This window comes from Muntiacus reevesi, chromosome 2 (genome assembly GCF_963930625.1).
Source record: "Muntiacus reevesi chromosome 2, mMunRee1.1, whole genome shotgun sequence".
NCBI lineage: Eukaryota > Metazoa > Chordata > Mammalia > Artiodactyla > Cervidae > Muntiacus > Muntiacus reevesi.
Window position 1 is genome coordinate 259,055,031 of NC_089250.1, and position 16,879 is coordinate 259,071,909.

The following is a 16,879-nucleotide window of genomic DNA, read 5'->3' on the forward strand; positions in this document are numbered from 1 at the left end:
TCGGGCGGGCGCGCCTGGACGGACGCTCACTGACTCGCCCACCCACCCACCCACCAACCCACCTACGCTTTCGCAGACAGTTCCAAACCTTCCAACTGCAGGTTTCAGAACTGCGGAATTCCCTCTCTGAAGTTCGTTTCCAGCCCAGCACAGCCGTGACCCTGGCTTTTCTCTAATCCTAGGAAGGGTTCGTACTTTTACGCTTACTTACCCCGGCATGGTGGTTGGTGGGTGGTGGGGACACGTGGTGGTCTTGGCTTGCCCTGTTCATCCTGGATGAGCTGGGCTCTGTTAAAGGCCTGTCTTAAGATTCCCTTCTTCCCCGTCTTGTCAAACTAAGAAAAGGGCTGTGTTGAGGAGGAGAAATGAATTGCTGTTGCCCACCTAGAAGTCAAGGTCGAGGAGAGTGGGTGTTTTCCTTTTGTTCTGTGAAGTGCATTTTTATTTTTTAGGACCTGAGAACATTTGCTTTCTTCTTCTCAGTATGACCTGTCCCTTAACTTGATACCCCGTCCCCAGTGCCTGTGGGTGCTCCCCTAGTTACTCAGACGGTAAAGGGTCTGCCTGCAATGCAGGAGACCCAGGTTCATTCCCTGGGCCGGGAAGATCCCCAGGAGAAGTGAAAGGCAACCCACTCCAGTATTTTTGCCTGGACAGTCCCATAGACAGAGGAACCTGTCAGGGCTACAGTCCACGGGTTCGCAGAGTTGGACACAATTGAGTGACTAACACTTTCAGTGCCTGTGTGCATATATCCATGTGGCAGATACTTACCCTTGTGAGAATTTACACGTTTTAGGATTGTGGAGACATCCATGTTTGCTAATACTATTACTTAAGAAAAATAACATTCTTAAACCTAGTTCTAAACTTTACTGATGCTCTAAGAAAAAGCAGTTGTGAAAAATCTCAAAAAAATTTACTAGTAAGGAAAAAAAGGGTATTCTGGTATTAAATTATTAAAGATAATTTATCAAAAATTTTAAATTGTAATGAAAAGTATTACATATGATTTTATTTAATAAATAGAATGGACGTGTCATGTTTTTAATTTTATTCAGTGTTTATAATAAGCCATTTTAAGTTATTTATTATATTAACAGTTAACAACAACCCTATAAGATAGATACTGTTATTATTATAAGATAGATACTGTTGTTACTCTCCAGTTTGTCTGTAAGGAAGTAGAGGCACTGAAAATTAAGTAACATGTCCAAAGCCTCCTTCCTGGTTGATAACTGTCAGAGATTAGATTCACATCCTGGATCCTGCCAATAAAACCTGTGAGAGTCAGTCACCTCCCAACATTGTACATGTTCTTTTTAGTCTGCTTAGTGTACTTGGAAGTTTATCATGGATAACTTTCTTCAGTAATTAATATGAGCCAGTATCATCATTATTAATAATTGTATAGTATGCCATCATATAGTGGAACATAATGTACTTAGCTTGTTGACTATTGTTTGGTATTCTTTTTATTATAAATTATTCTTTGAAGAACTTCCTTGCATATATTTCTTTGTGTATTTCTGAGCTCTCTATTCTGTTCCATCAACCTATATGTCTAGTTTGGGGGGGGCCAATATCATATTGTTTTGATTACTATTGCTTTGTAATATAGTTTAAAATCAGGAAGCATGATGCCTCCAGCTGTGTTCTTTCTCAAGATTGCTTTGGCTGTTTGGGGGCTTTTGTTGTTCCATGTAGATTTGAGGATTGTTTGTTCTTGTTCCACAGAATAGTCCAGTGGAATTTTGATAGAGATTGCATTTAATCTATAGATTATTCTGGGTAGTATGGACATTTTAACAATGTTCTTATAATCTGTGAGCATAGAATATCTTTCTATTTGTGTCATCTTCAGTTTCTTTTATCAGTGTCTTAGAGTTTTTAGTGTATAGGTCTCTAACCTTCGTGGTTAAATATATTCCTAGTTATTTTATCTTTTCATACAATTACAAATGTGATTATTTCTTAGTTTCTCTTTCTTATAGTTCATTATTAGTAGATATACACAACAGATTTTTTAAAAATTTATTTTTGACTGTGCTGGGTCTTCATTTCTGTGTGCAGTCTTTCTCTAGTTGTGGAGAGTGGGGGCTACTCTCTAGTTGTGGTGCACGGGCTTCTTATTGCAGTGATTTCTCTTGTTGTGGAGCATGGGCATGTGGGCTTTGGTAGTTGTGGCACACAGGCTTAGTTGCCCCATGGGAAGTGCAATCTTCCTGGACCAGGGATTGAACCACCCCTGCATTGACAGGTTGATTCTTAACCACTGGACCACCAAGGAAGTCTCACAACTGACTTTTGTATGTTAATTTTGTAGCCTGCAGCTTCACTGAATTCTTTTATTAGTTCTAGCAGTTTTTGGTAGAGTCTTTAGGGTTTTCTATATATAATATTTTGTCAGCAAATAGAGGTAGTTTTATTCTTCCTTTCCAATTTGGATGCCTTTATTTCATTTTCTTGTGAAAATTCTTGATACAGAGATATGTTATTATCTAACTGCTGAGAACATGAATCCGCACCACCTTTTCACCCTAGGTTGTAAGAAAGAGAATGACAAATGAAGTCATACAGGAAGCAATGTAAATGAATCTGATTGAAAATAGTGATGAGCCCAGTGGATTCTGGAAGTTATTGTTCTGATAGCAGGCAGGCAGGGCTGCCAGTGCAGAGGTTGTCAGTTGGAAAAGACCCTGATGCTGAGAAAGATTGAAGGCGGGAGGAGAAGGGGACGACAGAGGATGAGATGGTTGGATGGCATCACTGACATGATGGAGTAGTTTTAGTAGGCTCTGGGAGTTGGTGATGGACAGGGAAGCCTGGTGTGCTGTATTCCGTGGGGTCACAAAGAGTTGGACATGACTGAGTGACTGAACTGAACTGAATGGCTGCTAGAGATGATCCTATGAATTTCTCTCTCTGTATCTATTTAAGCAGGTTTGTGAAACTTTGGAAGAGATGTGATTTAGATGATGTAGTCCCTTGAAATGTACAAGTAGGGATTAGATTTGTCCATACTCCCTCAAATCTCCCTCTGTGTATGTGTGTGTGTGATGGGGAGGTCCAGAGAAGAAAAAGAATGTATTAAATTGAGTCATTTTGAGAGTTCTGAGGCCTATCTTATCTCATGGCCTCCTTTTTCTCCCCTCCCCTTAGCTCTGGCCTCTGTGAACTCTGCTTCTCCAGGCAAGTAAACCCCAAAGAGGACTGACCAGTTCTTGAATTTCTAAACCATGGCCCATGTAAGTTGTGGTTTCTTTCACCTTATGGAAATTAAGGTCCTATGAACTTTTATTTATCTTGAAACTTCTCACTTATCAGAGCCCCATCTAAGGACCCATTTCCTCCAAATCCAATGAGAGATGAGGCCAAATAAATAGTACCGTGCCCTTCTTGTGGGTTTTCTTTTTTCCAGTTGTTGTTCATGTATTCATAGAACAAATCATTCAGCATCTCTCTTTTTTTTAAAGTATTTATTTCTTTGGCCGTGCTGGGTCTTAGTTGTAGCACGAGACCTTTAGTTGCAGCATGTGAACTCGTAGTTGCAGCATGTGGGATCTAATTCTCTGACCAGGGATCTAATTCTTTGACCGGGGATCAAACCCAGGCCCCCTGCATTGGGAGCATGGAATCTAAGCTACTGGACCACCAGGGAAGTCCCTCAGCATCTCTTATATGTGCTCAGTCTTCTGCTAAAAACTGCAGTGAAGCAGAAATGAAGTCCCTTTAGGGAGATGTTTGGCCATCTCTTTTGAGTAGTTGAGAGAGCATGGGTTGATTTGATTGCTCAGAGGAAAACTAAATTTTTCCAAACTTGAGTTTTGTAATTAGGTAAGATTTGCCGTTGGTTGACCTTAGCCTAGGGCTTCCCTCATGGCTCAGAAGTAAAGAATCTGCCTGCAATGAAAGAGACACAGATTCAATCCCTGGGTCAGAAAGATTCCCTGAAGGAGGAAATGGTAACCCACTCCAGTATTCTTGCCTGGGAAAATCCCATGGACAGAAGTGTCTGGTGGGCTACAGTCCAAAGGATCGCAAAGAGTCAGACACAAATGAGCGACTGAGCATGCACGTACGACCTCAGCCTCAGTATACGCTGAGATCTCCTCTTGTTTTGTGTGGCTTTTAGGACTAGGTAAGGTTATGGTTGGGTCCAGTATGCAGAGACATCAAGTGTCTTCTCTGGAAATCCCTAAGAGCTGTACATCATTTGTATTAGAACAGGATGAGCTAGTCTAGAAGGACATCTTTGTATTTCTGGATTATTGGTATCCAGAATCTACATTATCCTCTAACTCAGGAACATGGAATGCATACAATGAGGGATGGAAAATGGCAGAAAAGAAGATCATGCAGGCACATGAGTGGCTGTAATCCGTCAGAATTGAGGAGGACCTTAAAAATTTTGAATAGACAAAAATATTGGAGTATATAAGAATAATTAGGTCTCACATATCCATTGCATACAACCAATTTTAAGTTCATTAAAGAATTTGTCATAACTGGGTAAATGCATATGGTCTGATTCAATGATGAACTTGGAGGAAATTCTTTAATTGCATTCAGATCTTTTTCTAATCAGAATTACCAGGAAAACTTAAAAAAAAAAATCTGTTCTTGGGGCTTCCCTGGTAGTACATTGGTAAAGAATCTGCCTTGCGACGCAGGGGACACTGGTTTGATCCCTGGTCTGGGAAGATCCCACATGCCATAGGGCAGCAAAGCCAGGGCACCACAACTACTGAGCCCATGTGCTGTAAAGCCCGTGCTCTGCAACAAGAGAAGCCACCACAAAGAGAAGCCCTTGCACCACAGCTAGAAAAAGCCCATGTGCAGTACTGAAGACCCAGTGTAGCCAAAAATAAATACATAATTTTTTTAAAAAGGATAAAACCATCAAAAATTTTTTTAAAGCAACAGTCTGTTCTTTAAGAGGAAAGGGTATGAGAACATATTTCTTGAGAATTTGTGAGGGAGACATAGAACAGGCAGAAGGCTTATATACAGTATTTCATTTAATTAGAAAACTTTTTTTCCTCATATGTGTTTGGGTAGTTAAGATATGCCAGAGTATATAAAAGGCTTTATCTGTAGCAACACAGTCGGTCAGGGATCCACAGGCATTCTGCTGCAGGCACTCTCATTTCCTAACTCAGTGTTACAGGTTTCTAGCCCATACCTGTTTGCTTGATTGGTTTCCAGCAGTATCTCTTTCATTTTTTCCCCTCTTTCCATCTTAAAACGAATTTTCTTTAATTTCAGTTGTATTATATGGCTTGTCATTTCAGGGATCAGTGATGTTCAGTGATGTGTCCATTGACTTCTCTCTGGAGGAGTGGGAATTCCTGAATTTGGAACAGAGGGATTTGTATAGAGATGTAATGTTGGAGAACTACAGCAACTTGGTCTCATTGGGTAAGGTTATCTGCCTTTAGAAATTTAGTCTCTTTTCTCTGTACTATCAGCTTTCTTCTCTGGAAATTTTAGAAATACTTTTTAAGAAACTAAATATCTGCTCCCTGTTCTCAAGGGAATGGTTTGAGCTTTTTGTTTGGAAATGAGCACACTCATTAAGCATATTTATCTTCCCCATCCTTCTGTGACCTTCTATTATTGTTTAGTCACTAAGTCTCTGTCCAACTCTTTTTGTGACCCCATGGACTGCAGCCCACCAAGCTCCTCCATCCATGGGATTTCCCAGGCAAGAATACTGGAATGGGTTGCCATTTCCTTCTGCAGGGGATCTTCTTGCCCTAGAGATTGAACCCACATCTCCTGCACACCTCCTGCTTGACAGGTGAATTCTTTACCACTGAGCCACGTGGGAAGCCCCAAATAGCTAAAAATGGTATCTTAGCTTTTCTCTGGCTGTCAAAAGAACGTGTAAGTTTTTGAACAGTAAGTTGTATCAACTAGATTGATTTTAAGAAAAGTTCAAGACTTTTTTCTTTGTGTTAATAAACATATTCGCTTCTACCTACTTGTATGATTGAAAGTTAAAAATCCAAGAACTTTGCGTTTAACGTTGTATGGATATCTCAAGAAAAAAAATAGCAAATGCCTCAGGAAACATCTTTTTTCTCTCATTAAAATAACAATGATAAATAATAACTAATAAAGTAGATATACCATTTAGTATATATTCTAGGCAATGTGAACATTCATATAAGATAGGTATTATAATTATCCCTATTTTATAGGTGAGGAAAATAAAGCATTGAAATAACTTGTTCAAGGTCACACTATGGGAATATGGCAGAGGCAAGATTGAACCAGGACAGTCTCTTAACCACTATTGCTTTCAAGAAAAGGAGTACTTGTGTGAATATAAATTAAAATAAGACTTTTCTTTCCTCTATAATCTCCACTTCTTCTGTAATATTAACATATTTTTAATCACCTTATTTTTCTTTGTTCTAAAGGCTTTATCAATTACAATTTGACCTATAGTTTATTAAAATTTAACCAAGACCGAATCAAAGTAATTTTGAATTTATTATTATTCCATGTCACTTTATATTTCTTTCCTTCTGTCCAGGATGCTTCATTTCTAAACCAGATGTGATTTCCTTATTAGAGCAAGGAAAAGAGCCCTGGAAAGTAGTGAGGCAAGGAAGAAGACAATATCCAGGTGAGTAAGAGCCAAAAGATCTATGTTGATTTATTTGTATGAACAACCCAAGGTTTAGGATATTGAACCCCAGCATAGGCAAAAATCTACATATAACTTTTGACTACCCCCACACTTAACTACTAATAGCCTATTGTTGACCAAAAGCCTTACCAATAACATAGTTGATTAACACATATTTTATATGTTATATATTTTATATACTATATTCTTATAATAAGATTAGTGTAAAAAATATTAAGAAAATCAGAAAGGAAAATACATTTATAGTGCTGTACTATATTTATTGATACCATAGGTTTATGTTGTTTAAGATAAATTGTCTGTCAGAACCTACATCAATATTGTCTTATATGATATAAAACACAGTAGGTATTAATGTATTACTAACACTGGACATCTAAAATGAAAAGATAATGTGAAAAAAGTAATATTTATTTACAAATATAATAACTCATGCATTGATAATGAAGAAGCAGCAATATGATTGCTTTATGGTAGCCTAGTATAATTGATATGAATGCTTAATGGTGGCCTAGCCTATACAGTAATAAATGAATCAGCATAAAACTTATGGCATACAGTATTACAGTTATATTCATAAAATGCACTGAAAACATTTTTTACAAAACTGCTTACCTGTGATGACAGGCTGATATATGGTTTCTCTAATTACATGAGAGAGAAGCACTGTGTACAGTAATGTGATTCTTTGAAAGCAAAGTGATAAAACAGTAAGAAAGCTAACGCATTAATTTTGTATTAAATATCACTCACCTTATGCCTATGTAAGGATAGGCTATCCACTTCAATACAAGTCTTGTACACAATATTCTACACATATATGTTTGTATATTTATTGAAAAAAATTCATGTATAAGTGGACCTGTGCAGTTCAAACCCATGTTTTTCAAGGGTCAACTATATAATAAGGATACAGCTTTAGATACTGTCAGTAGAGTCAGCCTTAGAGTGATTTAATCAAAGACCTCAGAGTGAGAAGGGGTCAGCCATGCAAATAGCCCAAACAGAAGATTTTTGGGAAATAGAGCAGACTGAAAAGTACAATGAAAGTAAGTGGGAGTATGTTCTAAGATCTGAAAAGTTGCCTCTCTGTGTGTGCCTGTGTGCTCAGTCGCTTAAGTCATGTCCAACTCTTTGCAACCCCATGGACTGTAGCTTGTCAGGCTCCTCTGTCCATGGGATTCTCCAGGCAAGAATACTGAAGTGGGTTGTGGCTTCTCCTGGTAGCAGTAAAGAGAACAGTGGTTTGAGGTGATGTATTATAGGTAAGCAGAGGTCTTTTAACAACAAGTTTGATTTTATTCTACGAATAAAGAGAAATTGTTGAAAAAATTTAAGTATGAATTTTCAATCTTTCTCCATCAGAATGATCCTGAGGGGAATATTAAATATAGGACTGTCTAGGACTGTAGAATCTGATCCATGTGGTTTAGGTGGTATCTAAATCATAATATTTGTAAAAAAGCTCCCTTGTGATTCTGATTCATGGTCTCAATATGAGAACCACAGATTTAAAATGTTTACTTAATCGCCCATCTTACTTTCCTACATGAACTTTGATTTTCCTGATGTTGCCTTTTAGTTTTTTTTCCAAATTGTGTAGCTATTTTTAGAATTTCATTGGGTAGTACTTTGGTTGTCTTTTATTTCTACAAGAGAAATTTTATTTCTTTTTTAAAAATATTACCTGCTGCAGTTTATATATTTTTTTAATTATTTTTTTGCTGTATTGGGTCTTTGTTGCTGTGTGTGGGCTTTCTCTAATTGCAGTAAGTAGGGGGCTGTTCTTCATTGCATTGTGTGGGCTACAATTGTGGTGGCTTCTCTTATTGCAGAGCACGGGCTCTAGGCCCATGGGTTTTAGTAGCTGCAACACACAGGCTCAGTAGTTGCAGCTTGCAGACCCTAGAGCATAGGCTGAGTAGTTGTGGCGCATGGGCTTAGTGGCCCTGTGACTTGAAGGATCTTAGTTCCCAGACCAGTGATTATAGCTCTGGCAGCTGGATTCTTAACCACTGGACCACCAGGGAAGTCCAGATTTACTTCTTTTAGAAAAAGAAAAACCATGTGTTTGCTCTCTTGTTTTGTTTCAGATTTAGAGACCAACTACGAGATCAAGAAGTTATCTTCAGAAAATGACATTTATGAAATAAACTTATCTCAGTGGAAAATAATGGAAAGAATTAAAAACCATGGCCTTAAGAGCTTCATTTTGAAAAACGACTGGGAGTCCAAAAGAAGATTTGAAGGACAAGAGGAATATTTGAACCAAGTGAAAATCACATCTCAAAAAATGTCCCCTTACCAAAAACGCTCATCTCTTTCCTCACGTCAGAGAATTCATTATGTCGAGAAACCCTATGAATGTAAGGAATGTGGGAAGGCCTTTAGAGTACGCCAACAACTTACATTTCATCATCGAATTCATACTGGTGAGAAACCTTATGAATGTAAGGAATGTGGGATGGCATTTAGACAGACGGCACATCTTACACGACATCAGAGACTTCATTCTGGTGAAAAACTCTATGAATGTAAGGAATGTGGGGAATCTTTCATGTGTGGCCCAGAACTTAGAGTACATCAGAAAATTCATATTGGTGAGAAACCCTATGTATGTAAAGAATGTGGGAAGGCCTTCAGAGTTCGTGGACAACTTACTCTCCATCAGAGGATTCATACTGGTGAGAAACCCTATGTATGTACAGAATGTGGGAAAGCCTTTAGGCAGTATGCACATCTTACTCGACATCAGAAGCTTAATATTGCTGACAAACTCTATGAATGTAAAGAATGTGGGAAAGCCTTTTTGTGTGGGTCTGGCCTTAGAGTACATCACAAACTTCATACTGGGGAGAAACCCTATGAATGTAAAGAATGTGGGAAGGCCTTTAGAGTACGACAACAACTGACACTCCACCAGAGAATTCATACTGGTGAAAAGCCGTATGAATGTAAGGAATGTGGAAAGACTTTTAGTCGTGGTTATCATCTTATTCTTCATCACAGAATTCATACTGGTGAGAAACCTTATGAATGTAAGGAATGCTGGAAGGCCTTTAGTCGTTACTCACAACTTATTTCACACCAGAGTATTCATATTGGTGTTAAACCCTATGACTGTAAGGAATGCGGGAAGGCCTTTAGACTACTCTCACAACTTACACAACATCAGAGTATTCATATTGGTGAGAAACCCTATAAATGTAAGGAATGTGGGAAGGCCTTTAGATTGCGCCAAAAACTTACTCTACATCAGAGCATTCATACTGGTGAAAAACCTTTTGAATGTAAGGAATGTAGGAAAGCCTTTAGACTTAATTCATCTCTTATTCAACATCTGAGAATTCATTCTGGTGAGAAACCCTATGAATGTAAGGAATGTAAGAAGGCCTTTAGACAACATTCACACCTTACCCATCACCTAAAAATTCATAGTGTAAAAATATGAGAATGCCTTGTCAGTCCTGTGTTGTATAACAGTCTGTGAATGTAGTAGTCTCTTTTGCTTCATTCATGCACCTGACTTGGCATAAGGGAGCTTATATCATTAACAGAATGTATTAATTTAATGTATTCCACCAAGTCAGATCTGAGAATATTCCCATTCATTCTACAAACTCATCTTATTAATGTAACAAATGTGGGGAAGACATTTATCATTATCTCTAGCCCATCACTTTCCTACTTGTGTTATATTGAACAAGATGCTTAACTGCTCCATACTATAATTTCTTCATTTGTAAAATTATAATACTGTAGCAGAGTAAAAATTGCTGCAAATTCTGTGACACTTGACCCATCAAGAGGTAAAATCCACATGCTTTCCTTGTGAATCTGGGTTGACTGACTGCTTTGAGCAGTAGAATAGTAGAAGTACTGCTCTGCTAGTTTCTGGGCGCAGATTTTACTGATAGATTTTACCTCATCTCTTGGAATACTCTCTCAAGTTGAGACCTTAAACTGTTATGTTAAAAAGTCTGGCTCCTCTGCTGAAGACACCACATGAAAAGGCCCTGAGACTACACAGAGAAGGAGAGGCACTCTGCTGTGCTGTCTTCCAGATATGCCCGCGAAAACACCAGATATTTGAATAAACAGTTTTGGATGCTCCAGACCAGCCATCGGCTGAGTTCCTACAGGTGACCTCAGTTGATGCCATGTAGAACAAAAAAATTGACCAGCTGAGCCCCTGCCCAAATTCCTGACCCACACAATCATGAGATACAGTGGTTGTTATTTTAAGCTACTAAATTTTGTTTTATTATGTTACTCTCTTGAAAATCCATATGAAAGACTATGGGCACAATGAATATAGAAATGCCTTCTACCAACACTCATCAATTATTGAATGTCAGATAACTTATTCATTTTTTTAATATTTTTTATTTTTATTTATGTATTTATTTGGCTACCCCAGTTCTTAGTTGCAGCATGTGAGCTCTTGTTGTAGCGTGTGGGATCTAGTTCCCTGACCAGGGATCAAACCTGGGCCACTTGCATTGGGAGTGTAGAGTCTTAGCCACTCGACCACCAGGGAAGTCCCCACTTATTCTTGCTAAAATACTTGAAAGTAAGAAGTTCTTTTTCAATTTGTTCATAAAAAAGAAGATATTCTAGGGACTTACCTGGTGGTCCAGTGGTTAAGACTCTGCACTTTCACTCCAGGGGAAGCTGGTTCCATCTGTAGTCAGGGAACTACGTGCTGTGTGGCATGGCTGAAAAAACCCAAACAAGCGAAAAAGAGAAGATATTCTACAATCGTATTCTCTGCCTCAGTATAAATTTGATTAAAATTAATGAAGGATGGATGGACCTAGAGAGTATCATACTAAGTGAAGTAAGTCAGACAAAAACAAATATTGTATCATTTATATGTGGAAACTAAAAATAGTACAAATAAACTTACTTACAAAAAACAGAAACAGACTCACAGACATAGAAAACAAGCATGGTTATCAAAAGGGAAATGGAGGGATAAATCAGAAGTATGGGATTAACAGATACATACTACCATATATAAAATAGGTAAACAACAAGGATTTACTTGTATAGCAGTGGGAAGACTGTGTTCAATACAATAACCTATAATGGAAAATAATTTTTAAAAAATATATATATATTCACTATGTGAATATAATACACTGTATATATATATTTATGTGTGTATATATATATATATATATATGTACATATATATAAAACTGAATTACTGTGCTGTACACCTAAAACTAACACAGTATTATAAATCAACTATAATTAAATAAATAATTAAATTAAAGGATAAAAAGAAACTATTTAGAAATTAAAAATCACCTTTAAGTCCTGTATCACTTTTTAAAAATCCATTGTAGCCTTTTTAAAAAATGCTCAAATTATCCTATCATCAGCCAGTGGGAATTCCTTCAGCTTGGATCCTGTGTCCTTTTGTTGTGATTGCTATAGCCTTTGCTTGCTTCTTTTTTTCCTGATCAAATGCGTTGGTCAGTTACAGAGCACATTAGGACATTTATTAATAAATAAACAGGGAAAATGGAGTACTTATCTTGCCTTTCCTTTATGAACTATATATTTCCTTTATGAACTATATATTTCCTTTATGGACTATATAAGACAACCAGAAGTTGGTAAAGGAAAGTTCTTTATTATTAGAGAATTCTAGCTAATAAAAGTCAAAGGAATAATAGAAGCCAAGCAATCACACTTTTTACTTATAAATTAGTGAATCTTGATGATCTCAGTGGGTATGAAAACCATTAGGTGAAAGATTATAGGAAGATTTTAATGGATGGGGCAGAATAACAACCCAGTAATCAATAGTAACATCTCTAAATCAGCAGAACTAATTGCTTCTTGATACAATGCAATGGATGTAATACTACCTGTGGCATATTCTTGTCCAAAATATTGATTGAGAAGTGTAATTTGGTCTCTAAACCTCCCAGTTTTCAGGAAACTTGGGAAATAAATGAACAAATTAATGACACAAAGCTAAGAGCCAATCCATAATGTGGGAAATTCAACAAAATAAAAAGGCCTACTTTCTTAACCAATATATGGTAAGACAATAAAAACAGAATTTTACAAAGTAAAAGAGACTTAAGAGATACGTTGATTGAATACAGTGTATGCAGTGTATTGAGATGCTTGTGTTAAAATGTACCCAGGATTTGCTTTAATCAGATATGGTAAGATATGAAGACATGGAAATGATTATCATGAAGGAAGAAGCTTATTGGCAGGGATTTCTACTAACAGGAAGCACCACATGCATATAGGACCACATGGAAGAAGCACCTAGTCCTGTTAGGAGGCAGAAGGCAGGAAAGGGCAGAGCATGACTCAGAAACTTGAGTTTTCCCAGGAAGGAATGGGCAATGTGATGCCAGGTAGGTACACTGAGCAAGTTTAGCATTAGATAGATTCAATAATTTTGTGGACTCATTGCTACAGTGGTGGTCCTTAGTTGTCCAGAACTTGGCTCTGGGGTGATTCAGGACAGGAAGAATATTGACTTGGTGTCTGAGAGTTTGCTAAAGGTATTTGGTAAAGGGGTTTCAACTTTGGATTGGTTGGTTTGTATATCAAAGCGTGCTCACAGGGGAGCCATTTGTCAAGGAATTTGCTATCTATAGAAGGGATAGTTGCTCCGAGATCAAGTCTCTAAATGCCAGAACATCAAGACTATAGAAAATAAGAAAATATATTCAATACAATCCTGATTCTGACAAGTAAATTTTTTAAAAAACTCACATTATTGTGAAAAGGTAAACCTAGGATGGGTATTAAATTATATTAAATGATTATTATTCATTTGTTGGGCTTCCCAGGTGGCTCAGTAATAAAGAATCCTCCTGCAATGTAGGAGACACGGGTTCAATCCCTGGGTCAGGAAGATCCCCTGGAGAAGGAAATGACAGCCCATTCCAATATTCTTGTCTGGACAATCTCATGTACAGAGGAGCCTAGCAGGCTATAGTCAATAGGGTTGCAAAAGAGTCAGATACGACTTAGCAACTAAACAACAAGAATTCATTTGTTAGGCATGATGATGGCATTGGTTTGGGTGTGTGTACAAATCCTTATGCATTAGAGATCCATACTGAAGTATTCAAAGATAAAATTATGTCATGTGTATGATTTGCTTTTAATACTGAATAAAAGTGAAAAGTGGAAAGGATAGATGAAATAAGATCAGCAAATCAGCAAAATGTTGCTAATTGTTGAAGCTTGAATAATGGGAACATAGGGTTCCTTGTGCTATTCTTACTACCTTTGCATATATTTAAAATTTTCCATAATAAAGTTTTTGTTTAAGTAGAAAATCTGAAATTTTAAACTATTCATGATAAATGATAATTTGATACCTCCAGATAAAAATTTGGGGGAAGTCACTAAAACTCTACTTGGTAGAAAAATAGTAACCTTGATGCATTTAGAAAACCTGCCTTGAGAATTAGTTCAGCACCCTGTTACCATACCTACTGTGCCTGTCACACAGCAGGAAGTCGATAAATGTACTGAAAAAAAAAGAAAACCATTTAGCTGAAGCCAGAATTTTTTTTTTTTTTTGGCCACACTGCATGGGTTGTGCAATCTTAGTTCCCCCACCAGGGATTGAACCCAGGCCCTCTGCAGTGAAAGCAAGAAGTCCTAAAACTGGACTGCTAGGGAATTCCCAGAAAACAATTTTTTTTAATTAAGGTAAATAGCAGTAAGTAATTTATACAATAAAGGTAAAAATACAATTTTTTAAAAGTATAAGTAGAATAAGAAACTAGTAGATTTTATCCAAGAACATTCTCCTTGAAAAGACCATTAATATAGAATCAGCAGTTATTATTGAGGGAAAAAAGATGATTCAGTTACAGCCTTATGTTTGGGAATTACGAATACCTACATATATCAAAGAGATTTAAAAGTTTTTAAGTTTATGAATGTATTATACATATATTTCATTATGTATGAAAATAAGGAGAATGACCTATTTAGAGAAAGCTAAATGATCAAAATTGACTCAAGATTCTATAGAAAACCTGAACAATCTATTTTACATTTTAAACAATTTATAATTTATAGATTTTTTTAACATAGGTTTATAATGTAAGAGATCTGTAGGCAAGGGAAAAGAAATATAGTTATGCTTTTGCTTTTTAAAAACTAGGGTCAATAGTTTTGCAGGCAAGAAAGTTTTAAAGAATAGACAGTCTCTAACAAAATTTTTCAGAATCATTCTACAAGGCAAATATCCCAATAATAAAATTAGATGAGGATAACTCCTAAAAAGCAAAATCTAGACCAATATCATTTGAGATACATGCATACATCCCAAAAACAGGTAAGTAAATTGAACTCAGTAGTCTAATAAAACAATTATAAATCATAAAATGGTTTACCAGGAATACCTGGGGCCTGACCTTTGTGATTTAGTTAGGCATCCAGATTTTAGGTTTTCTAACTTGAGCAGTGTGACGATGTTGGGGGAAATGACATGACCCAGCCCCAGTTATCTTTTAGATTGTTTCTCTTCTTTTTGTCATTTGTGTTAGCCTCATTAATTTTATAAAAAGAATGAAAAAAATTACTATGAAAAATAGGCATTCAATACTTTAAAATTAATACCTTCAACAGCAGAAAATGAGTAGTGCCATAATAAAGAGTTTTATTTTCAGTCAAACTAATGTCACTCTTATATTGACTTGTACCTCCAAGTCCATTTTGCTTAAAGTGGGCAGACTGGCCAGATGTCACTGAATAATCATTCATCATTTAGAATAGCAAATCTCTCCCACTCATGATTTCAAAACACAGTACACAGTGTTTACACAAAAATGTAACATAAGTATTTTAGGTGCTATAATAAAATTAGGTTTTTCTAACAAGTCAATGTGTTTCTCTCTGATAACATTTTCTTGTTAATAGAAGTGTTTTGGGGACAGTCCATTAACTCAAAATTTCTTAAAATATGTTCCACAATACACTGCTACTTAATGGTTCTTACAGAAAATGATTTTGTGGTCTCAGAAGCATGTTGTTCAGTTGCTCAGTCATATCTGACTCTTTGCAACCCCATGGACTGCAGCATGCCAGCTCTCCTTGTTCTAACCATCTCCGGGAGCTTGCTCAAACTCATGTCCCTCAAGTCGGTGATGCCATCCAACAATCTCGTCCTCTGTCATCCTCTTCTCCTGCCTTTAATCTTTCCCAGCGTCCAGGTCTTTTCCAGTGAGTCGGCTCTGCATCACGTGGCCAAAGCAAGAGAGTGCTGTATTTTGTATTTCTTGAGGGGGAAAAATCACATTAAGTGCCTACCAAAAGACTGTGAAGTGTTTTATTTTACCTAATGCAGTGTATCTCAGACTTCAGTATAAGACTCCCATTCCCAATACCTATTGTAGATGTAATTCCACTTTGGCAGATGTTGCCCTCACCAAAAAAGAGAGGCTTCAGGGATGGAAATGTCAGCATTATGGCAGGTGTATGGTTATCTGGTGAGGAAAGCAACTCACAGCATGCTGTCCAAACACCTGCTTGCTTTATTTTGGATATAACATGGTGGTTTTCAGTAGAATTGAAAACCCCTAGCCCTGTTCTAAATACACAATATGTATTTAGGCCTTTTATTGGTCAATATTTAGGTTATATATAATTTCTCACTGAAAAATATCTTATTGGATATATGTTTCTTGCTATTCATAAGCAAGGTTTTCTCTGAGATGTTTATCAAAAGGTGAGATTGGTAAGTCACAGGTTATGTTCACTGTCATCCTCCCTAGATATTACCATAGAAGAGGAGAATGGGTGGGGGAACTTACCTGACAGTCCAAGGGTTAAGACTTCACCTTCAAATGCAGGGAGTGTGAGTTCGATCCCTGGTCAGGGAGCCAGGATCTTACATGCAGCAAAAAAAACAAAACTTAAAATAGAGCAGTATTGTAACAAATTCAGTAAAGACTTTAAAAATGGTCCACATCAAAAAAAAAAAAAAAAAAAATATATATATATATATATATATATATATATATTATTGTAGTGCCAGTTTACAACCCCCCAACCTTACAGCCCCATTTCTCATATGTGCTTTAATATTTTCTTGGTAAATAAGGAGTTGAGCATCTTTTCACATTTGTTTATTACTAGATACTGTAGCTTGCCAATTCATATGTATTGCCCAGGTTCCTCCTTTTAAAAAAACTGATATAAAAACCGTGAGATTCT

The 16,879-nt window shown here is 36.9% G+C and overlaps 1 protein-coding gene across 3 annotated transcripts in view; it reads left to right on the forward strand.

The window, feature by feature from the left end:
* The window catches only part of ZFP82 (ZFP82 zinc finger protein), an 80,805-nt gene extending 64,521 nt beyond the window's left edge, over positions 1 to 16,284 (forward strand). The window contains exons 2-5 of one of the 3 annotated variants that reach the window (XM_065925892.1): positions 3,163 to 3,248; positions 5,295 to 5,421; positions 6,545 to 6,637; positions 8,755 to 16,284. In XM_065925892.1, the coding sequence (XP_065781964.1) occupies positions 3,240 to 3,248; positions 5,295 to 5,421; positions 6,545 to 6,637; positions 8,755 to 10,112 (1,587 nt within the window). In that variant the 5' untranslated portion in view covers positions 3,163 to 3,239 and the 3' untranslated portion in view covers positions 10,113 to 16,284. The remainder of the gene's footprint in view (positions 1 to 3,162; positions 3,249 to 5,294; positions 5,422 to 6,544; positions 6,638 to 8,754) is intronic. The other 2 variants (XM_065925893.1, XM_065925896.1) reach the window with 2 other exon arrangements.
* Positions 16,285 to 16,879: the final 595 nt, after the last annotated feature.